The sequence below is a fragment of the Olea europaea genome, chromosome 2, assembly GCF_002742605.1.
Source record: "Olea europaea var. sylvestris chromosome 2, O_europaea_v1, whole genome shotgun sequence".
Lineage (NCBI taxonomy): Eukaryota > Viridiplantae > Streptophyta > Magnoliopsida > Lamiales > Oleaceae > Olea > Olea europaea.
In genome coordinates, this window is record NC_036238.1 from 12971918 (window position 1) to 12996132 (window position 24215).

At 32.0% G+C, this 24215-nt stretch overlaps 2 protein-coding genes across 12 annotated transcripts; both read left to right on the forward strand.

The window, feature by feature from the left end:
* The first annotated feature begins 1338 nt into the window (after positions 1-1338).
* On the forward strand, positions 1339-2639 carry LOC111411380. The gene is made up of 2 exons (XM_023041918.1): positions 1339-1986; positions 2115-2639. Exons 1-2 carry the CDS (start codon positions 1484-1486, stop codon positions 2275-2277), a joined length of 666 nt encoding a protein of 221 aa, XP_022897686.1. The 5' UTR covers positions 1339-1483; the 3' UTR covers positions 2278-2639.
* A 3749-nt stretch (positions 2640-6388) lies between these two features.
* LOC111411389 (DNA topoisomerase 1) lies at positions 6389-17253 on the forward strand. 11 transcript variants are annotated; one of them, XR_002705839.1, is made up of 12 exons: positions 6389-6708; positions 7668-8426; positions 8505-8974; positions 9161-10888; positions 11555-11669; positions 11764-11853; positions 12282-12347; positions 12427-12522; positions 12684-13003; positions 13884-14962; positions 15078-15221; positions 16785-17253. XR_002705839.1 is itself a non-coding variant. In XM_023041946.1 (9 exons), exons 1-9 carry the CDS (start codon positions 6643-6645, stop codon positions 12804-12806), a joined length of 3513 nt encoding a protein of 1170 aa, XP_022897714.1. In that variant the 5' UTR covers positions 6389-6642; the 3' UTR covers positions 12807-13244. The 11 variants fall into 11 exon arrangements, 1 of the variants encoding a protein (XP_022897714.1); XR_002705835.1 differs by lacking the exon at positions 16785-17253 and having other exon boundaries at positions 13884-14011; positions 14871-14962; positions 15078-15490; XR_002705837.1 differs by lacking the exon at positions 16785-17253 and having other exon boundaries at positions 13965-14011; positions 14871-14962; positions 15078-15490.
* The last annotated feature ends 6962 nt before the right edge of the window (positions 17254-24215 follow it).

Sequence of the window (24215 nt, forward strand, 5' to 3'; positions counted from 1 at the left end):
TTTGGTTTGTTTTAATATTCTAAATGATTTGCGGTTGGGCGCAACACAATTTTGCATTTGTTAGTTAGGACATAAAATTAACGATGTTGAGAAATGCATTATTTTCTAGGAAGGTTAGTTTGATTGGTATGATCAGGGGTGGACCCACATTGAGTCATGTGGGGTCAAATGATACCACAAAATCTGAGTTTTTTTTTCTTTTCCTATCAGTATTTGCATTGTTTATCATCACTAGACATATTGGTTGTATGTATTGTATGCATAACTGTGTGATAGAGACATAGAGTAAGGGTGTAGCAACAGGCATAAGTGTGAGAGAGAGTGCATAGAGAGAAGTCAGACTGTGGAGTTAATTGTTCCAATGGTTACTGAACTTAGGTCCATGTTTTTGATTGATCACTAAAATTTAAAATGTCGAGTTTTGGTCACTGAACTTAGATCCATATCTTCGATTGCTCACTAAAATTTGAAATGTCGAGTTTTGATCTTTGAGTTTTGAAAAATATTGTACATTACTCACTGAACTTTAAAAAAAAAATTACTCACTAAATTTTGAAAAATGTTGTATATTACTCACTGTAAACTCGATATTTTTCAAAATTCAACAATTATCTTAATGAGTAACGTACAAAATATTCCAAAATTCAGTGACCAAAGCTCGACATAATAGAAACTTAGGGTGTCAGTCAAGGTAAACTCGAGCGTCAATGACTGAAGCATATTGTTCTTGGAGTGCCTGAGTTCCACTCGAACGTCCTTAATTTTTGACCCTACATTAAAAAAATGTTTAGATCCATCCCTAGGTATGATGATGCAATTGTTGTGGAGGGATGGCAATGATTGTGATAACGGCTATGGAAGGCAAGGAGGGGGATTTTGTGGTTTGGACTAGGTTAGTGGGTGGGTGTAAGTGTTAAAGTGGAGTGGGATGGATTGTTGGAGAAGAGCATTTTTATTTTATTTTCTACTTATTTATCAAGACATAGGGTATTGTAGTCTTTTAGAGCAAAGAAAAAAAAATCTTTTTTGACTTTTTAGCTATCAACTAGAACGACACGTAACAGAAAAGATCATTTCCGCACTTAAACATTTGTATAGGAATGGCAATGCCATTGATTGAAATGATAGACTTTGATTCTATGGGAGGTTCATACGTTAAGGACCATTGGGCAAATATGTCGATATTAATTATTGTAATCTTGCCTGAGTCAGGCATTGTGGGTCCTTACGTGGGATCGGGTCTCAATCATTGGAAATGGACGTTACTTTAAATATTGTCCACTGACAAATGACTTTTTAAAAAATTGGTTGGAATCCGATTTATAATAGGAATAGAAGTGGTTCAATTGCATGAAATCATCAAAACTATGGGCATAGTCTTCTAACAATTCCATCAAACACTAATTGGAAAGCCTCAAAAAGAGCACTTTAAAGACTCAGGTGAGCATCCAATTCTTACAACAATTTTTTTGCAATCTTAGACATGTTAGAAAATAGTTTGAAGTCCATCTCGAGATCGATAATCTCCGGCAATAGATTTAGGCTAAAGAAATATGATCATGGCGGAGTCGGATTAGGCATAGTTGTCGCTCTTGACAAATCTCATGAGGGTAATCTAGCCTTGTGTAGCCGGAATTTGATTCGATCTGACCCAGTTCCAGTCAATCCACACGGGAATTCGTCTAGATTTAGGGGTGATTTTGATAGAACGGAGATGGACAGTAATTTCGAGGAGGATTACACTATTGTGACTTGTCACGGTCCAAACAAGTCCTATACTAAGGTGTATTTTGATGGAGATAAACATGGTAGAAGAGGTGATGACTTCAGAATACACCACAATAACGCAAAGACTAAAAGGGCAAGCGTTTTCGACATATCTCCAGCAAGATCCATAGAAACTACCGGATTTCCAGCTTCAGATTTTCTCAGTTCTTGTCATATGTGCCAGAAGAAACTCCATGGCAAAGACATATACATGTACAGGTATTTTTTTTTTTTTTTAATTCTCGTATTTTTCTTTGTCGATCTTATCCAGTGTTCTTGAGACTCGAGTCCAGTGTATCAAACATACTTAAAAAAATATTTACGATCCGTTTGAATATGATTTGCAGGGGTGAGAAAGCATTCTGCAGCACAGAATGTAGACACAGACAAATAGTGATGGATGAGCGCAAAGAAAAGAAGTGCAGTTCTGAAGTTTCAAGATCTGCTGATCTTTCAAACTCACCTTATACAAATGACAACATCTTTTCAACTGGAATTCTGGCAATCTAGGCTAAATAAATGGCTTGCAGATTATCTAGCCATTAAATATTATTAGTAATATTTATATAAATTTTTGTCTTTAATGATCAGCTCTTGGTTGTTGGGGACAGTGCATCAGCATCTGACCAACTTAGATGATCAGCTCCTTAGTCTATAAAGCATAAATCTTGCAGATGAAAAGAGAAGAAATGTTATTCTCCTCACTTTGCCTGCACAAACAGAGAGACAACACAAATAAAATCCTTGCAAAAAAGCGAATAAGACTTGCTTTTATGGAAAATAACTTCGATAGAAAGAAATAAATTACAAACTCGCATGCATTATAGAAATGAGTTTTCTCGTTTGTACTTAAATGAATTTGTGTTCCACTACTGCTTTGGTTTATTGGCAATCGTCTCAAGACACACAGATCACTTCTTCAGCAATACAGATCATAAGTACAGTGAATCTGTACTCTTTTCTTATGAAAATTGAGGTTCAAAACTAATACAAAATTTATTTTAGGGGTATAATGCTAAATATAGAAAGTACTGGGTACAAACTAAAGATTGTTTGTTGGGCAAGAACAATGAACTATTTTGAAAACTATGGGCGTTTGTTTTGAAATGATTTGTGTTAAGAAAAGAGACACTTTCGAAAAAGGCATGCCTCTTTGGTTCAAAGTTCAAACCCTCCACTAGTCCCCTTGTGGCACGAAATGCCAAAGTGGGGTTTTAAGAGTCATGTGACTTTTATAGTTTTATATTCAAATGCGAGATACCAACTTTTTGATTTTCTCAAATTTACTTTTCACCTTTAATAGTATAATTTTAGCGATTAAGCGGCACTGCCAGAACATTTTATTTGGATGGACAAAAATTATATGGTAAGAATAATTATATATAATATAAAATAGTAACACTATATCACTATAATTGATCTTGACATGTTTTCATATTTTGAAAATATCGCATGATTACATCATTATCAATTTCATTAAATATATCTCTCTTAACATGTATAACTAAATTATCATTGAACCATTAATATCCAATTCGATTGAGTAGTCAAGTCTTGACAAGAGTTATTAGAGAAAATACTCTCTCAATAGTAGCAGTAGCAGTAGCAGCGAGAAGAATCGATCAATATCATAAATCTATATAGTAGTGGATATATTTTATTTTTCTTTGTCACAACTAACTTCTTTACAAGATCACTAAGACTTGTAATACTCCAAAATTTTCATTCGTGCGCATATCAAATATATAAGTTTCAATTTAATTGTCAAGTGCAAGAAGATTTGTTAGTGAAAAATCTTTAGGACAAATACTCACCAGATCGAATTAATTTGTTATTGTCGAAAGTAAAAAATGAATTATTTGGACACAAACATGCTATGCAAAGTCACGGTTCACTGTTTACCTAAAAAAGAAAAAACAAAACAAAATCATTCAACGCCAAATTTGCATATCAATGACGGCATAAAAGTAATCCACACATAAGTGATGTAAATTTTCAATAGAAGAGGACAATTAGAAGATGCCCTAGAAAGAGCAACAAACTCGCCTGTGGTCGATGGTGGACGATGCCGATGGTCAACTTGTCAATTGGAATCGAATTTGCAAGATATTTGAAGAGAGAAGAGGGGTGAGTAGAGTTTTAAGCCAAATAGGGACGACAATTCGAATTGTCAAAATTGAAAGTCGCGGTTAATTGAATCGAATGGGGCTAAAAAACACAGCCGACTGCACAATGGGGTGGATATGGTATTTGATTTTAATGCTTCGGTTTGGGGCGGAACAAGTATGATATTTATGTTGTCGTGCCTGCCTCGAACCGATTACCCGTTAAAAAAAAATAATCGTGCAATTGAGTTTTCCATTATTCTTTTTATGATTCTGTTCAGCCCAAAATTCTGGTCTATTATTGACTCGTCAAGTCCAAGTAACCTAACCAGTAACCCTATACCTTACTATGCAAATATTAAATATATATGAAAATTGTTTGTTGAATTCGAATTTTGCATTTGGAAATTGAGATATTGTTTGCATTTTCATTTGAGATATTGTTTGTTAAATTGGTTTAATATTATATTTTTATTTTCATTGACCTTTTTCATAAATTATTTTTTTCCAGTTCGATGGCTAGATCTATAAAAAATAATTTATTTTCGTGGTTATTAATCGTCTGAACAGAGCTGAATCGAACCAACTTACATGCTTATGGTGCGATTATGATATGACCAAAAAATTAGTAGTTGGAATGATGGTTTTGACGTAACCGACTCCAGATCGAACCGTTGTTAACCCTAAAACCAAATTGTAATGGGAGAAAACGTTGTGTCCCTCTTGTTAAGGGATTATTTTTCCTATTTTGATTTTGTTAATTTAAAAAAGCAAAAATTTTGGGTGGCCCACTGTCCCCCTGCCCATGCGTGGCTCCACCTCAAATATCTTTTCATGGAGGAGAAAGTGTACGACATTGTAACTATAAAAATTGATTTACAGGTCTTGTTTGGTAAAAACGATAAATGAACAATATCAATAAACAAATAATATAGTGGACATACGAATCTAGAATGCCATTCCCACAAGGACTAATCCATCTAATTATCATTTAACAAATCCTAGCTCCTATTTGAAGAAAATAAAGTGTCATGGCAATGGTTTACTAAAACTAAAATTAACTAAGAAAATAATTAAAAATGCACAAATTAACAATTTGGGTTTTTTACTTGTGTGTGAAAAGTGCGAGGTTCTTGACTTTCCCAAGAATTTGTCACTTGCTGATGCTTTCACCGAGAGTTCCAATTGCTCTTTAAGATACAAAATAAGCTACAACTTCAGAAGCAGCTTATTCATCCATCAGTGTTCAATTACTTTCTTATTAATACTACACAATTTATAATAAGAACTAGAAAAACAGCAAACCATTATTATGTCACAAAATATAGCTAACAATTCAACTACGACATAGATCAATAAATTTTGAAACAATCACGCGAAAGAATTTACACAGAATGTACCTTTATAAATATGAACTAACATATGCAACAGGTTTGCCTAATACGGTTTATCTAACTGGCGTGAGTTGCATGTAATTGCGTCAACCCGAGAGTTTACCCAGTGCGCACCTGAAGGATAGCGGCTACGGGTTTCTCCGTCATTAAAAAAAATAAAAAATAATAACATATGCACAAAATGACACTATACTAATGAATTGTAATTCATAAATGGCATACACAAAGTAAGATAATTACTAGCAAACAAAAAATAACATATTACGTAATATTAGAATTAACGATATAGAGATAAACAATATCAATCCGACCACAATCGTATCAGAGGTTATAACATATTATGTAAATTAATTTTGTAGGATTCATATTCATAACCGTTTTGATTATAAAAGTTGATTGAATGATTATAAAAATAACAACTTTAAATTATCACATATTCTTGAAATAAATATAGGTGAATGTATTGTCGCCATAAAAATTAATAGAGAAATTCTAAGTATACACCATGGCTGACAATCCTCTAATAGGGGGTGGGCCTAGGATTTTTTAATAATTACTGTACCACAACAAATATGTTTTTATCCTTAACCTTTAATTAATAATACATTTTGTATTGGATGACAATTTTTATATAATTATTTTGTTGACATGCATAGAAATGAAAGACAGATTTTTTTTTTTGAATTTTTTGTACTTATTATTTATTTTTCTTATTAAAAATGCGAGAGACAACTTTTAACATCCCCTATCTTCTTTTTCTTTTTTTCTTTTTTTCTTTTTTTTATCGGAAACCATCATTAGAGAAATTAGATATGCAAATTCATAAAAGTTTGAGGGTAAGAATTTGGTGCAAAAAAGTTAGAAATGTGAGTGAAAAATGATCAAAGATTAAAACATTCATTGAAAATAAAATCACCCACATTTTGTAGATTTTATAGTCTTGTAATTACTATTCTTTTTTAGTGGATTTTTCAAATGAGCTATCATTGTCTAGGTCGGGACTCGTATCAGTAGGACTAGGAAGGGGCCTAAGTGATCCATAAATTACAAGCCCAACAGAGAGAAACCACGTCCAGCCCAATTCCAATGAATGAAATGGCGGAAATGCTCATCCTTAAACCCTCGGATGTTTATCAGTTCATTATGCCCGCCCTCCAGAAGGCCAAAACACTCACTCTCTCATTGGTAAATGCAATGATGACTGAAAGCTAAAGAAGATTTCAACTGCTGCCGTCGTATGTGCATTTCTTCCGATTCAGTTGTGATTTTCGTTTGGAGTTTAAGATTGGTGGAAGAATCTGCCCAAACAAGTATTAGTAGCTCTATTTTCCGGAATAATTTCTTGTTTTGCTACAGAGGATTGCCGTTATATCTGGATGGCATCCGTACAGCAATTTCTATCCACCGCCGCTGCCTCTACTAGCTGCCGCCTCTTTGTCATGGTGACAATTTCTCCCTTATCCTTCTTTCTTAGTTTATTATTAAACGTTTTAGCTTAATGCTTTAATCTGGTCCGTTTAGAATGGCAATCAATTAATAAAAAAGATAGTTAATTGCAAATGTAGTCATTTTTAAGTGTTGAATGTATTTTTGAGAGTTTCGTCATCGATAAATGTATAGAATATTTGAAAGAGTTGGTTATGCACTTTATGAACATTAATGATCCATTCATTAGGTTTCATCCCTGTAACTAATTTCAACTGTTAATTATTGTAGCTCATGTATATTAGACAAATGGAAATTTAATTTAAGATCTGCATATCTTATTGAAGCAATTTTTTTTTTCCTCAGAATATTTTGGTCGTGAATTACCAATAATTGATATCTTTATACTCATTGCTTGTTCTGGAGACCACAAGTTGAAAGTATCATCTTCTTCACAAGCGGACTATACTTGATTTCAATGAACTAAACTGAGTCATCTAAGCCTCTCTAAATCTTAGTGAAATTCGCTTGAGAAGAAAGTTATATCCACTTATTATTCATTTTGCTATTTTAAAATAAGAGGGAGTTGGGTCGGACAGTTTTTGACCGTTATCATCCCAATCTCTGAGGACTTTTCCATTTTTATTTCATGGAATAAGTCAGGTATGCCAATTATGGGTGCTCAACTGAGGTCAAGTTACCAACATCAATTGTGCATTTGAGAAAAAAAGCTTCAAGCTTTAGATATCTACTTTACTTGATATGGTGATAAGAAATTTGTCGTTTACAAATGAAATTTCCATGTTGTGTATGGCCATTTTTAATTACTGAATTTACACCACTTGTTTGTACTATATATAACTATTCATGATAAACTTGTTATAGAGTTCTACTTATTTAGATCTGGTCTATTATGTGCTCATTTTATTCTGCTATATTTTTGCAATGTAATAATTATTCTATTGTCTTTTTTAAGTTGCAGAACAGGACAGTTAAGAATCACCCAGCGACTTGTTTACCGTGTTCACCATTTTCAAGTGCTGAAAAACTTAAATATTTTCCTCAAAAAGCTAGGATATGTCTCATAACCCCAAATATCCAACCGAAAGTTCTTAGAGTCAAATCAGAAAAAAAATTTCAACTTTTGGGAAGTGGTGCCAATGTGCCTTGTCCTTTTTCTGCCTTCAGAATCAAGCCCCAATTTGGATATGGGTCGTACAATACTGCAATGCCCTTATCTGTTTCAAACTGTGGGATAAAAAGTGGTCCGAGTTCCACTTATTTTGTTAGTGGTAGAAGATCCTTTTCTGAGGTTTCGAGGACGGAATTGAACCAGAATAACGATGGTGGGGCAAAAAAGAGTGGCAGTGGGAAGAATTTTTACTTCAAAATACTTGCTAAGAATCGGAAGCGGCCAAACCAAATAAGGGCAATAGACAATGAGGAATTAGCAAGGAGCAGTTTTGAAGGTAAGGCAGCAGCTGTTGAAGATAGTGTATCCATTGCCAGTGAACAACTTCTTTCCAGAAGTACGAGTTTATCAAACAAAAATAACATGCAAACACATGGTAAGGGTAAATCGAAGCACCGATCAAGAAGCAATAAAAACCAAAATCAATCTTCCAAGGTCGGTGTGCCTACTGATGCAGCAGATCAGCCACTTGACTTTGAAAAAGTTTCTCAGCCCAAGAAGACTAGAACGCGCATTAATATGCAATCTTCTGTATCTTCAGAGGTTAGCAATCCTCTTTGTAGACTACAGTAATGGGTTTGTTATGCTTACGCATTGGTGTGCTAATTATGTATGTTTCAGATTGATTCAACTGCAAGTGCTGCTTCAGAAGTAAAGGGTGGTGGCATTTCAACGAAAGATGTTCTAAAGAAGATGGGGAAGAACTCCCAGAGAAAAGTGAAATCTGTTAAAGAAGTCGTTAGTGTTATCAAATCAGATGAGGAAGTGACAGGGTCATCTGGTGACAACGAGGTCTCACAGAGACCGCAGTCACACGTGATCAACAAAACTAAGTCTCGCGGACGGAAGGCTTGGCCACAATTATACCCGCCAACCAGTAAATCGGTCATGATCGTGGAGTCTGCTACAAAGGCAAAAGTGATTCAAGGGTACCTTGGAAACATGTTTGAGGTACTACCTAGTTATGGCCATGTCAGGGATTTGGCTGCGAGATCTGGATCCGTGCGACCTGATGATGACTTCAGCATGGTGTGGGAAGTTCCATCCGCTGCCTGGACTCATCTTAAGGGTATCAAGGTTGCACTGAGTGGGTATGGTATCTTTGTACTCCGATAGCTTTTATTGTCTCTCTTCCTGTTACATTTGATGTCTTGGGTCTGCTTCTGATTATTTTGTTTCTGTATTAGAAGCAACTTTTTTACTTGCAGTTAATTTTCTTTTTTTATTTCATTCTTAATCAGTTTGTATATTTGCTCACCTTTTCTTCTTTGTTCCAGAGCTGAAAATCTCATTCTGGCCTCAGACCCTGACCGTGAAGGAGAGGCCATTGCTTGGCACATTATAGAGATGTTGCAGCAGCAGGATGTTTTGCGTGATGATATCAATGTGGCAAGAGTTGTCTTTAATGAGATTACAGAATCATCTATTAGAAGTGCCCTCCAGACTCCAAGAGAGATCGATGCAAACTTGGTGCATGCTTATCTTGCGCGACGTGCTCTTGATTACCTGATTGGATTCAATATTTCACCATTGTTATGGAGGAAATTACCTGGTTGTCAGTCTGCTGGAAGAGTCCAATCTGCTGCTTTAGCTCTTATTTGTGACAGGGAAAAGGAAATCGATGAATTTAAAGCACAGGAGTATTGGACAATTGTAGTTGAGTTCCACAAAAAAGATCTAAATTCAGCCAACAGCATTTCTCTTACATCACATTTGACCCATTATGATTCCAGAAAGCTAAATCAGCTTTCAATTAGATCTTTTTTGGAGGCAAAGGATATTGAAAAAAAAATTAAAATGTCCATGTTTGAAGTTATCAACTCTAAAACTAGCAAAAGTCAGAGAAATCCTCCCCCTCCGTACATAACATCAACGCTTCAGCAAGATGCTGCAAACAAATTCAATTTTCCTGCATCGTATACGATGAAAGTTGCACAGAAGCTGTACGAGGGAGTCCAATTATCAAATGACAAAGCAACGGGATTAATAACTTACATGAGAACAGATGGGCTACACATATCGGATGAAGTGGCAAAGGATGTCCAGTCCTTGATTGTGGAAAAATATGGGAAGAATTTTGCATCAAAGAGTACACGCAAGTATTTTAAAAAGGTAAAAAATGCTCAGGAGGCGCATGAAGCCATTAGACCCACTGATATCAGAAGACTACCCTCAAGGCTTGTTGGAGTACTTGATGAAGATTCCCTCAAGTTATATACTCTTATATGGTCTCGAACGATGGCATGCCAAATGGAACCTGCGATCATTGAGCAAATACAACTTGATATTGGGAATGCTGATCAGTCCATTGTGTTTCGATCTACATGCTCAAGGGTCAGTTTTCTCGGCCACCGGGCTGTCAATGAGGATGCGGAAACCAGCAGAATAAGATGTGATGAGAATGAAGAGAAATTTCCAAGTGGGATGTATGAAAATTTGACTAGGTTGAAGTCTCGCCAGCCATTGTGTTTGGGTAAAGTAGACCTAGATCAACACTACACACAGCCTCCACCACGCTACTCTGAGGGGTCATTGGTCCGAAAGCTGGAGGAGCTTGGCATTGGAAGACCTTCTACTTATGCGATCACAATTAAAGTGCTTAAAGATAGAAATTATGTGACACCTAAAAGCAGGATATTACATCCAGAATTTCGTGGTCGAATGGTGTCAGCATTTCTCTCGCACTATTTTTCAGAGGTAACAGATTATAGTTTCACCGCCGATATGGAGTCTGAACTTGATAATGTTTCTGCTGGAATGACTGAATGGAAAGGCCTTCTGAAAGATTACTGGACTAGATTTAGCAAGTATTGTGAGCAGACAAGCAACGTTCATATTCATCAGGTGGAGAAGATGTTGGAGAAAACATTTGGCGATTTCTTATTTGCATCTCTTCCTAGTGGAAGTAGAACATGCCCTAGTTGTTTGGAAGGAACTTTAATTTTCAAAGTCAGCAGGTTTGGTTCTGGATATTTCATTGGTTGTGATCAACATCCCAAGTGCAAGTGAGTATAGCCTACCTTGCGGAACTTTGTTTTACTTAATGTGTTCTTTGTTTTAAGTGCTTCTGCAGATTTCATTTCATGTTTGAATGTACCCTGAATGTGCTCTTATATGTTTTCTATCCACACGCTTGACATGTTTTTGCTGAATGCCTTTTCTCGTGTGTATTCCCTTTGATTTATAGAATATTACAAGCTATATAAGGAAGGAAAATAATTAGCCATACAATGGAATTAATCCCTGATTTTCTGTGATTTGATTAGCCTATACATGGAAATAAGTAAACTAATTTGCTTGGCCGGAAATAGACTCTAATAACGCATACACAAAGGCTATTCATGGGTTAATAACTTAGTTCTTTGATTTGGCAATATCCTTTATGCACCACCACTGAGTAGGACTTGTTGGCTGTAGCTGAAATTATTACATGAGGATTATAAGCCGACTTTTTGTTTGAAAATCTTCAACGAAGATACTTTAAGAAGTACATTTAATTAAGATTCATGAGCTTTAATTTCTTCACAATAGCCCTTTTCATGGCCGCTAGTATAGTGACCATGTACGTCCGGTCTAATTTCATTTTCTGCCAGTATAATCAGTCTTTGTTTAAGATATATTGTTTGTTGGTTGGCTTGCATGGATATAGTGACATTTTAATCATTTCACAGGTACATTGCTAAGACACTCTATGGTGAGGATGATGAAGAAGTCGATCAGGAAAAAAATAAAAACAATGTAGAGGAGCCAAAGTTACTAGGTCTTAATCCTGGTTCCAATGAGAAGGTTTTTATTTTTATGCTAATTCCTGTTCATTCTTTTCTCTAGAGAGTTGTATACATGGTTTCACATTTACGTCTTCTCTTCATTGTCTGCCCAGGTTCTTTTGAAGAAGGGTCCATATGGATTTTATGTTCAGCTCGGTGAAGACAGAAAGGGATATTTACCTAAGAGAGCCTCAGTTTCCCAAGTATGTTGGCATTCTGGTGGATTAAGTTTTCTCACTTCCTCCCTTCCTTCCTTCCTCCCCCCGTCTTCGCATTCGGATATTTAACTGCAACAATCATAGTTTGACAAAGTTAGAGCATTATGAAGACAAAGCATTAATGTGAATTCATAAATCATTGAAGTCCTTTTAAGTACAGATACTGAAAGCACTGTTCCAACCATAATTTGTCTCATGTTATAAATTTGAAAATTTGGTTTAATGTATGTGTTTTGTCTCCAACCCCTATCCTGTATCCTTTTCTGCTTTTCTTAGGAAGTCACACTTCTTTGGCATGTTAGTTCAAAATTATGCTTGTGATAAAGGGGGATTTGTTTTGTTGTTACATGATGCTTACCATGGAGTCACTTCTCCATTTGTTAATCTGAAAATTATATTCCTGCCCATGCTAGATAAAGAACGTGGATTCGATTACCTTGGAAGATGCCCTTGAGTTATTGCGGTATCCTGTGACCTTGGTATATTTCAATTTAACTTATATTTTCTTTCTTCACCTTTAATCTTGTTGCACTAATTTAAAATGGACTTTCATGTCAGGGGAACCATCCGGATGATGACCAGCCAGTAGTACTAAAGCTTGCAAAGGTTGGATTTTCTATTAGACACAGGCGCACTATTGCTTCTGTGCCCAAGGTAGTTTATTATGCCTTATCAATGTATATCATTGGTAGTGTGTTTTATCTTTATATTTTTGCTTCTATTATCTTCCAACACCAATTTTGGTCTCTCTTAAATGCTTGATTTGATGGGTTTGAAGATGTTGATGTGTTTTCGTAACCTGATTTTGGTCACAGAACATGGCACCTAAGGAGGTAACTTTGGAGAATGCTTTGGAGCTTTTAAAGAGTAAAGATGTTAGGAGGTGTGGACGACCAAAGCGCGAAGTAAAAATTGAAGAAGCTGTTGAGGCAATATAAGGATTGCCCATAACTAGGGTCCAGGTCATATTGGTTCTGATTTACTCAAATAGTTAAGAGATTGACTGTCTCCTCTTGGAACCGGACTACAAAAATAGCATTGCAGAAGAAGTTGTTGACTTCCACACAGGCATCTACTGGTTCTTTCATGATGAAGATATTGTGTATATTGATAGTAAAATCAAGCATTTATATAGGTATATAACAATATTTATATTTTTATAGTCATCGTTTATTGTCTTCCTTCTGGTGATTAAGGCAACGAAACATAGTGGTAGAGCATGTTTGTTATTTTCATGGTTTTGACCTTAGATGGGAAGTGACTTGGCATTTGATGGCAATTCACTTTCATGTTCCTTGACGAAGCCTTTATTTAATATCACAATATATGTAATAGACCAGTTGGATGTTTATTTAAAATCAGTCCCAAGTGAGACATCAGTGCTGTTAAAATAAAAAAACAAGAAAATGAGAACCAAGCGTACAATTCTTTCTTGAGCCAGGCACTTGCCATTCTCTTGATCTTTGGAAAAATTGTTATGTGAACCTACACTTGATTGAGGCTGCCCTTTTTGTGATCCTTTAAAAGTCCTAAGGAATTGACAGTTGAATTCATTTTACTGAGGTTATGAGCTAAGATGTCTCTGCTTCCTTGAAGGTGCACTAGAATTGCATTAAAATTCTATAGCACTACACTATCCAACCTGTTCATATCAGTATGAGATAAATATGAGTAAACAGTCATCGAAAACAAAATTGAGTTTCTCATGTATAAATCATTTTACTTTATTTACATGATGCTCCATTACTTTAAGAAGATTTTAATGTTGGTTTTTATTTTCCTAGAAAATGTGACAAAAAATTATTTCACATACTTGCCTTTTCCATTCCAAATTACTCTATGAAATCATGGATCCTAATGAAGCCATAATGTCTCGTCTTCTTTCATATCTTCTATTTATAGCCTTCACTGAAATTTTGAGGTAAAAGTAGAAACTTAGAGCTTCTAAATTCAGAAGAGCTTTGCGAGATGAACTGAGAGCATGATAATCTTGCCACATCTTATTTCATTTGTAGGGGATGATTGTCTGGACGAAAGAACTGTTCTGTTACTAATTCTTATTTTTGTTGTCAATGTAATGTGGACGTTTACTGCAGAGATGCCATGAAACTTTTTTTCGTGGTGATCTTCTTTGTCAAGGCAGGTAAAGGATTCAAAAACTCGTCTTTGTTAAAACCTTTGACGTGTCACCATCTATTGCATATTTTTGCACGTGAAAAGTTCCTATCTATATCTCTTGTTCTAATGGTATGTTATGCTCATGACACACCCCACAGTATAATCGCGATTCTGATCCCAGTTATGGTCCTATTTTGCTTTGTGATAGTCAATAAAATGCAAGCTCTCTGCAACTATATCCCGTCTGAGTCCTCTTTTTTCCACTACATGATTTTTTTTGCAAATCGTCGGAGGACCTTGCTAATGTTCTCTTGCAGATACCAACTAAGATGATAGCATGTTATTCTTTGAAAAACCATATTCTTTCTTCTTTCGAGATATCTGGTAGAATTTTATTGCAGACATTAGATCTCCAATATTTTCACTTTAACATCAATCTTTGAATAATTTCTAAAAAGAATAACTGAGTTACACCACACTGAGCTTGCATATTCGAGAGGATTATATATGGTACTCAAAATGCACCTCCTTGTAGTGGCAAGCAGATGGTGCGTGGTAATTTTAGATAAATGGATGATACAGATTGCAGAACTTCGAGTCTAATGCTCTAGATAGTCTATGGCGTGAGCTCACTGATGGCTCACAGTGACTGTGTGATGTTTACAAGTGTAAGAGTGGCATCAATGGACTGTAATGATTGGCTAATGGAATTCGTGGGATGATAGTTCAAATGGGTAGTAGTGATTGGGCTGATGGGATTGTGGAATGAAAATAAATTGCAAAAAAATCTTGTTAGACTGGTTGAAATTGGATTATGCTGGTTTTCTCTTGACGCAGTTTCCATTACGAGCAGTCAGATTTTGTTTTATTCTCTTGTGGTACAGTCTCACTGAAAGAACCTGAATTCCAAATCATCAAATGAGAACTTGAAGAATCGTTTCACAGAGCACATGAAGGACGAACACTTAGCGTCAGGGTAATTCTCTCGTCTCTGTCTGTTTGTACGCTATCAATAGAGTTAATTCTATTGTTGCATTTACTGCAGTTTCCATCAATGCTCCTTGTTCACGTTTTAATTGATTCTTTCATAGGTGAAAATGTATCTGAAAAATGGAAGAATGTTTCAATAGGTTTTGGTTTCCTAGAGTTCGATTCTGTCAATACAGCTGTGAATGTTTGCATGGATCTGCACAACGGGTGTGAGGTGTGGAAGTCCAAGTATGATGAGGAAACTGGTATGGGTTTTTCATTGCAAGTTGAATGTTATTTAAATGCACAAGGGTTGAGCAATGAATTCTGACACTGATTATTCATTGTACATATTTTCGTTTTCACTTCTTGCTTTCAGAGAAAAGTGTTGAATTGGCATGAATAAGTATTGATAGCTGTTAGTCAAGGGTGGGCTTGTGAATTTCATTTCTTGATGATATGAACTGGTGTTTTAGATTAAATCTAGTTGAACAAAATGTTAAATAATTGCTGAACGGAATTATTATTTGACACTCATTTTTTCTTGATCAGAAGTAATTGATAGTGACTCATGTATGATGTGTCAGGTCTGACTTAATTTTTTTTTTAGTTAATCTTGATAATTTAGTATGGCATTCCCGATTCATTTTGTCCATTAATGCGTCAATTGCTCTAGGCATTCAAGATTTGCCAAATTGTAATATGCGGAGTCACTGTGTGTTTTAGAATACATCAATTGCATGTTATTATAATGTTTACGGTACGGTTGTACTACATATACATAATGGTTTATATATATATGATGTGGTGAGATATGATTGGTTTAGAATTTCTTCAACCAAATATATTTGAAAAATAAAAAAATAAAAACCTTCCCGACCCTTTTATTGACACCTCATCTGTATGTAAACCATTATGTACAAGTAATATTATTCTAATTTTTATGTGTGTGTATCTTACTTCCTCTCCTTTATTTTACCCTTTCATTTTCTCACCATGGGGAGCTATTTTGGGTTGGCATGCCCCCATGATGCTACTTTATCATGCTATAAAAATTAACTAGTACACAGAAACGCTGACCGAAGTAGGTCGAAATTGGTCGTGAGGAATGTGGATTTTGAGGGAAGAGAAAAATATCTTTAAGACAAGTATTAAGTCCATTTGGCCAGGTATAGTTACGATATTTTTGCTGTGATAAAGTGATTTTGTTTTCATTACTTTTTGGTTAATTATGATTTCCTTGCAAGGATATATGATAACATGTAGATAATTCATACTGATCGAAGACTCCTTTTTGTATTGATTAACTATTATTTTATGAACTTGTCTTCCTTTCAATTGCATTCAACGTGTACCGAAACTTTTTGGCACGGAGGAAGGGAAAGGCAAATGTTGCGACTATTTTGCCGTTTGTCTGTTTTGTGGTCCTGGTCCCCATTTAGAGCTTAAACTGAAATGTATGTGGTCACTTTCAAGTTCCAACCATTTTTTCCTATTTTCATGAATAAGATGAAAACTTGACCTGTTAAAAAAAGGGACATTGTTAGAAGTTTTATTTTAATTTCCATAGCTTGAAAAGGTTAAGAAGCTTGACCGACTCTATGTCTTGACTCAGTCGTGACGTGTGTTGAGATTAAAGGTTGAGGAGTAAAATACAAGTGCGTACTTAAAAGGACACTTGTGTTGACTCCAATTGTGTTGCCATTTTCTCCCCCTAATGGTAGTGTTCCCTGTTTGGATAAATTTCAACTCTTGGCGCACTCCTCCCTCTATTCTTGCCTGTTAGTTTTCCTAAAGCACTTGATGCTATTAGTTGATTTCAACTGCAGGAAGCCCTTTTCATCAATTTTGATCTGGTGAAAAGAATTGACCACTGATTGGTTTTCTGCATTAATCGAGATATGCTCAAATAGAAAGAGGGACTAGGGACTAAGGCTGATAGTTTAAAATCTCTTGGGCATATCATTTCTGTGTTCCTGCGTGGATCATGTTTGCCAAACTAAACTTTGAGCATTTTCAACTCAAGGCAGCGATTGTCGTTCCTTATTCTGCTCATTTTTGCCCATGCTACCATTCATTTGAAGTAGAGTTCACATTCAAATCAAGAATGTCTAAAATCTTTTGGTTAGCCCTACTCCACATGCAACAACATATTATTTTTTTCGTTCATTCGATAACAAGTCAAGATCATCTGTGGGTGAACAATAGAAATATTTTAGTTTTTCATTTCTCAAGGTCTTGTTGTTGGCTTAGCAGTGTCAGACGTGCATATTTTATGAAATGTTATGCTTTGCTTGCTTTTGAAGTTCTGAAGTAAACTGCCATCTAACTCGTCTCGGTGCTTAAGATGCTTTTCGTTGAGAAATAGGGAAATACATGGAAATGACCCAAATAGAAAGGTCATTTTTCCAAAATAACCTTAGGCTAATTTTGATACCCAAAATACTCCCCTTTATAATATTACATAATAAGTTAATAAAATATAGAAAATTTTCAATTTAGTCCTTAAAAATTATAAATTGCTTGAATTTTAATAGATTACCAATTTATTTGATTTTTATTCGCTCTAAATAGCACCTCCTTTTATTGGTATTAGAGCCATAGAAATCATGAAAATTAAAATAAGAAAAAGAGATAATTATTGGTGTTTAGAAGAAGAAAAATGTAGTTATATATTTTTAAAACATGTTCATAATTGATTAAAAATAATGACTTTAACAATAATTAAAGAACTTCCTAAAGAAATAAAGGAACAAATAATAGAAAGATTAATAATAGAAAAAATAAAGGATATATATACATAAGAAAAAATTATTAATACATATGAAGATGAAGAAAATAATTTATATTATGAAGAAAAGTATGAGTACAAGTACTAATACACATTTAAAATTAAATAAACTATTTATAAAAATAGAAAAAATACAAGAGGAAATACGAAATATAATGTTAATACCAGAAGAAATGAGAATATTAAATAATAGGCAATTAATAAAATTAAGAGATGAAAATTAAAACTTGAGAGCAAATATTTTATTATAGTAAAAGAAGAATTAGTAGATCCAGATATAGCTGAGAGAAAATTTGGAAAAATAATAGATAAAAAGGAAAATAAAAGATGCAAATTAACCTATGAGTTAGAAAAAAGAAAAAATTAAGATGTCAATAAGTAAATATATGGAAGAATTAAAATCATTAATAAAAATGTTAATAAATGATGTACAAAATTTAAGAAATGAAGTAAAAGAATCAAGAAATGATATAAATATATTAAAAATTGAAATTCGAGAATTGAAAGAAAATAATAAAAACAAAGATTAAAAAAAAATAGATAAAAAACTTATAGAAAAAGAGATGACTCGAATAGGAAAGAAACATATAGAAAAAGAAAATATAGTAATAGAAGCGGGAAGTATGGATGATGAATTTAGAAAGAATATATTACCAAAAATATTAGAAGAGGAAGAAGAATTTAGAGAAAAATTATTGGGAAAATTAAAAGTAGAAGAAAAAGAATATGAGTGAAAAATTAGATTTTCTAATAGAAAATTTTGATCAATTAAGTTTAACTGATATAAGTGAATATCAAGTTTTAATGAACACTGAAGAGGATCTAATCCAGCAGGAACATCTAAACAGGAATTATATGATACAGATGAAAATTATGCACTTGTATATAATAAATCATATAGACAATTTTATGATAAAGTAAGAGATAGACAACCATCTAAATGAAATAAATATAAATATATGTTTGAATTAAATGATAATTATGATAAACTAATTAATCGTGGAAGAACAAAACTAGATTTAAATTGCAAAATAGATATTAAAAAAGTCTTATTAATTTGGACAGATTCAATGATATTATTCTTTTTATATAATAAAGATGACACATGGGAAAATGCACATGGGAAAATACTGAAAGAAGAATATATTTCTCTATAGCATCATTTGAAGGAGATGTTAGGAATTGATGGGAAAGAATAAGTAATGATACAAAAACATTAATAAAAAGAAATGTACAAACAGAAATAATCAATGTAGATAGACAAGATATAGAAAAATTAGTAGAATATATTTTAGATGAGTTATTAGGAGAAAATTGGATAAGAAATGTTGAAGAATTATCAATAAGAGAAAAAGATAATGTTACAATAAAATTAATAAATTTAACAATATGTGATGTGTAAAATTAAAGAATATACGTGTGAATTTAAAAATTACTATTATGTTTAATTTTATAGTAATGAAAATAAAGAAGTATACCAAGACATGTACTATGATAAGTTATCAGGTTCATGGGGAATATATTTTAAAATTGAATTCGAAAAATATGTTAGAGATAATACTAGAATACCTAGGACTTTAGATTCAAGAATAAAATTTTTATTTGAAAGACTTGCATACATATGTCAACAAAAACAATTAATGAAAAAATCAGGAAAATTAACTAAAATATGTTGGGAAGATATAGAAATCCCTGTGCAATGGGGATGCAATCCTGAAACAAGAAATAAAAGAAAGTATAAAAATAAAAAGTTCAAAAAATTTAGGAATTTTAATAAAAAAATATATGAAACCTAGAAGAAGATATTACAAAAGAAAAAATAACCAATATAATCAACAGAAGAACAAAAAGAAAAATAAAAGTTAATGTAAATGTTGGAATTGTGGAGAAATATGTCATATAAGCCATGATTGTGATAGAAAGAAAGTTAGAATATTACAAAAAGAATATTTAGAAATAAAGAATGAATTAAGTGAAATATCAGATATTGAAGAATATTATGATTAAGAAGTATATATAAGTAAAACAGAAGATGAATCAATATCTGAATAGAGAAATTGAAGAAATAAAAAGTAATAACATAAATATACAAGAATATGAAGAAATAGAAAAATATGGATTAAAAGTCACTTTTGATAACAGCAAATTTAGAAAATTGCAATAATTATCGTTAGATTTAAAAAAAGAAAATGGGAAGTCTTTGATAGAATTTGGAAAAGAGAAAGAATAGCAATAAATAAATATCACAAAATAGAAAAAATTTTAGATGTAAGGACAATTTATGGGCAAATAAATTAAATCTTTTAACAAAAAATATAGTTGAAGAACTATTAACAAAGATCAGTAAAAAACAAAGTGAAAAAATTCAATATGTTTATTTAGTAGAAATACAAATAATGTTTAAATCATTATTTAGAAAAGGAATATATTCACCCTTAATTATAATTTTACATGATGGAAGAATAATAAATTTAATAGTCATTTAGAAATAATAGAAGGAAATATAGCATATCAAAAAATTATGTTTACATGTTATCCAAAATATTATGTATCACTAAAAGATAGAAATTTTAATGAAATTTTAGGACTACATTTTAAACTTCATAGGGATGATATCATGCAACCAAGTGATCAAATTATGACTATAGAGTATAAAGCTTTATATACATTTACTAATTCTAATTATGGGAATATTTATTCCAATAAACCATATATTGAAGTTCATAAAGAATGTAAAGATATTAGTAAAATAATAGAACAAAATAAACAAATAAGTTTAATTCCAGAAGAATATGAATTTAGTATAACAAAAAATAAATCTGAAATAACAGAATTAAATGAAGGAGAATGTTCTAATAATATCATATTTAAGGATGAAAAATTAATTAAAAGATTAAAAAGTTTTAAAATACCTAATAAAATCCAATTAGAAGAGATCAACAAAATAAAAGAAGTAAAATTGTATAGGAATGCTGGAAACATGAAAATAGAAGAGGAATATTATAATGGAAGAGAAAATATAAATGAACCAAATATATTAATAGATACAGGAGCTAGTGAATGTCATATAGTTTCAATAAAAAATAAAGGTCTAATGATTCATAAAACTGAACCATATAAGTATGTAAATTTTGATGGACAAGTACATATTACAGATTTAGAAGTTAAAGTACCAATAAAAATAAGAAGAATAGATCTTTTAATACCATGTTACATAGATAAGATTATGGATATAAATTCCATATACTTTTAGGAATGAATTTTCTAAATGGATTAGAAGATTATAGTATAAAAAGAAAAGAATTATATATTGTTCGTAATAGACAAACTACATTATATAAAAAGAATTAGATGAATAATCAGATAAGTTTTTCACTAGATGTATGTATACAAATTACTATTGTAAAAACAAATATAACAATTTGTGCTTTAATTGATACAGGAAGTGATATAACAATATTTAAAAGTTTTTTAATAAAATCATGGAATAATAATGGTAATAAAAAAATAACTGGAGTTACAGGAGAAAGTACTCAAACAATTAATAGTGTTGATAAAATCAATATAATTCTTGGAAGTAAACAAGCAATAATAAATAAAATTTATAAATATGATAAATTAGAATGTGATATATTATTAGGAATTGACTTCATACAACAATTTCAATATTATAAATAAAATAATTATATGATAATGATATAAACACCTTGTAGACATTTATTAAAAATTTCTAGAGATTTTAAGACTTACAGAGTTCAGCCAGCGCAGCGTGGTGATAAATGGGAGAAAAAACTAATTATATTTAATGAAATAAAAAATAAAAGGATATTATATAAAAAGGTTCTAAAAATAGGAATAGAAATGAATATAGAAAAAATCATTGAACAACTAGAAAATGTTTATGGAGAAAATTCATTATTATTTTGTAAACCACATCATCCAAAAGCCAAAATAGAATTAATAAAAAATGTTATAATAAGAGTTAGACCAATGATGTACACTATAGAAGATACACAAGAATTTAAAAATCAGATAAAAGAATTGTTAGAACAAAAACTTATTAGACCTAGTAATGTGCCTCATAGTAGTCCAGTCTTTATGGTTATGAAACATTTTGAACAAATTAGAGGAAAAGTTAGGATAGTCATAAATTATAAAAAATTAGACAAATATACAAAATTTGATGGTTACTTTATACCAAATAAAAAAGTGTTAATAAATCTTGCAAGAGGAAAATAATATTATTCTAAATTTGATTGTAAATTAGGATTTTAGCAAATAAAAATGGAAGAATATAGTATATAATATACTGCATTTAGCACATCTCAAAAAAAATATGAATGTTAGTTATGTCATTTGATCTAAAAAATACACCAAAAATATATCAAAGAAAAATGGATAATATATTTAAAAAGTTTAATGAATTTTTAATAATTTATATAGATGATATATTAATATGTTCTAATAATAAAGAGCATAGAAATCATTTAATCCAATTTATTAACGAATGTAAAAAAAAGAAGGAAATGACTATCTAAAAAGAAATTTATAATAAAAAAATAAGAGATATATTTTTTTGGATTATCAATAGATAAAAAAGGGATAAAATTACAAACTCATATATTCAAAAAGATAGAAAGTTTTCCAAATATATTAGATTCCAAAGAACAAATAAAATTTTTTTTAGAATGTTTAAACTATACTGAAGGATTTATTGAAATTTTTTTTAAGAAAAGACATAAAATTCAAATTTTACTTAGAAAAACAAATACTAAAAGATGGAATGAAGAACATACAGAAATAGTTAAATTATTAAAAGAAAAATGTAAAAATTTACCAAAATTAAGATTACCAAATGAAAAAGATAATTTGATTGTTAATACTGATGTCTCAGATAAATATTGGACAGTAATATTAAAAACAGATCTACATGAAATTTGCAGTTATTCAAGTGTAACTTTTAACCAAGCAGAAATAAATTATACTACTCATGAAAAAGAATTACTTGCAATCATTAGAGAAATAAAAAAGTTTTCATTACTTTTATTATTCAAGAAATTTATTGTTGAAACTGATAATTCTCAAGTTGCAGGATTAGTTAAGAATAAATTACAGTCAGAACCCCAATATAAAAGGCTCCATATATGGCAAGTTTATTTAACATTTTATAATTTTGATATAGTCCATATTAAATGAGTTAATAATTTTCTTGTAGATTTTCTCAATAGAAACATAGAAATTACTGATGGATAAGGTCAAGGTCATGGAATTATACCAATCTATCCTACATATATAAAAAAGGACTGATTTTCTTAAAGAAGAACTCGAAGATATAAACTCTGGAGCAACCCAGATATCAGAAATGTTCAATTCAAATATAAAAATATTGTTGAATATCATTACTGAGCATTAAAAATATGTCATTGAACTCAAAAATCAAGTTGATGCTATTGCAGCTCAACTAAAAGATATACTGTCTGAGACAGATATACTAAAGAGCTCAAAAATGAGTTTTTCAAATTAATACCAAACAAGGACAGCTGAAAGCAACAGTGGTCCCAAACGTGACAACATACCAACTGATAATAAAGGAGATTCCATTTCTGTATTATCAATCAAGAAAATTATGATACATGAAGATAAAAGAGACAAAAATAATCAGCATTATAAACCAAGAAGATAAAATCCCTTTAGATCCAAAAGAAGAAAAAATATGCCGAAATAGTCAGAACTGCTTATAAAATAAAAATGAGTGATTCATATTTCATTTCTCCGGGAAATAATGTTTACCCCAAAATAACAGCCATGGAATGAGGAGACCCTTCATTTATAAAAATTATGACAGACTATGGATTCATGGATTTAATATATCCAGAAAAAGACTTTATTGAAATTTCGAAATTTGATGACATATTCATTAAAGAAGTATCCAGATTTGCCAAGGGAAGGAAAATATATTTGAAATTTTATTCAATCAGCCCAGAATCTGATAGAGTTGTTTACTATTCAATTGAACACATAATCTCAATTGGATACGTTGCAGCTAATTTCCAAATTGATGTTACAGAAAATAATAGAAACATTCCAACGGTGACAAAATTTTGGATCAGACATAGAAGAACACTTGGAATTAAAGCCATCTACAACATTGCCAAAAATTTGTTTGATAAAAAATTCTCATGCTTGTGCCAATATGAAAATTGGATGTTTGTATCCAATGGAGGATATGCAAAATCAGATTTTTTTAAAAGACTATATTACAAAATTTGATATACATCAATTTCTAGAATGTCCTGTCCTTATAAAAGAATTCTGCCAACTAAGAGAGTGCCCTAATTGCATGTGAAGAAATAAAGAAAGATGACAATAATAGAGCATCTTTGACAAAGGTGTCCAGCTGTATGTGAAGACATTGAAGATAATGAGCAATAATAGAAAAAGATGCCCTATGGATAAAAAGTTGAAGCAA

What these genes read in the sequence shown, in the direction of transcription:
- LOC111411389 (XM_023041946.1), top strand. Translation starts at nt 6,643, where the DNA reads ATGGCATCCGTACAGCAATTTCTATCCACCGCCGCTGCCTCTACTAGC. An exon ending in ATCAAGGTTGCACTGAGTGG is followed by an intron (nt 8,975 to 9,160) that starts GTATGGTATCTT and finishes TCTTTGTTCCAG; the next exon opens with AGCTGAAAATCTCATTCTGG. An exon ending in TGCGGTATCCTGTGACCTTG is followed by an intron (nt 12,348 to 12,426) that starts GTATATTTCAAT and finishes CTTTCATGTCAG; the next exon opens with GGGAACCATCCGGATGATGA.
- LOC111411380 (XM_023041918.1), top strand. Translation starts at nt 1,484, where the DNA reads ATGTTAGAAAATAGTTTGAAGTCCATCTCGAGATCGATAATCTCCGGC. An exon ending in AAAGACATATACATGTACAG is followed by an intron (nt 1,987 to 2,114) that starts GTATTTTTTTTT and finishes TATGATTTGCAG; the next exon opens with GGGTGAGAAAGCATTCTGCA.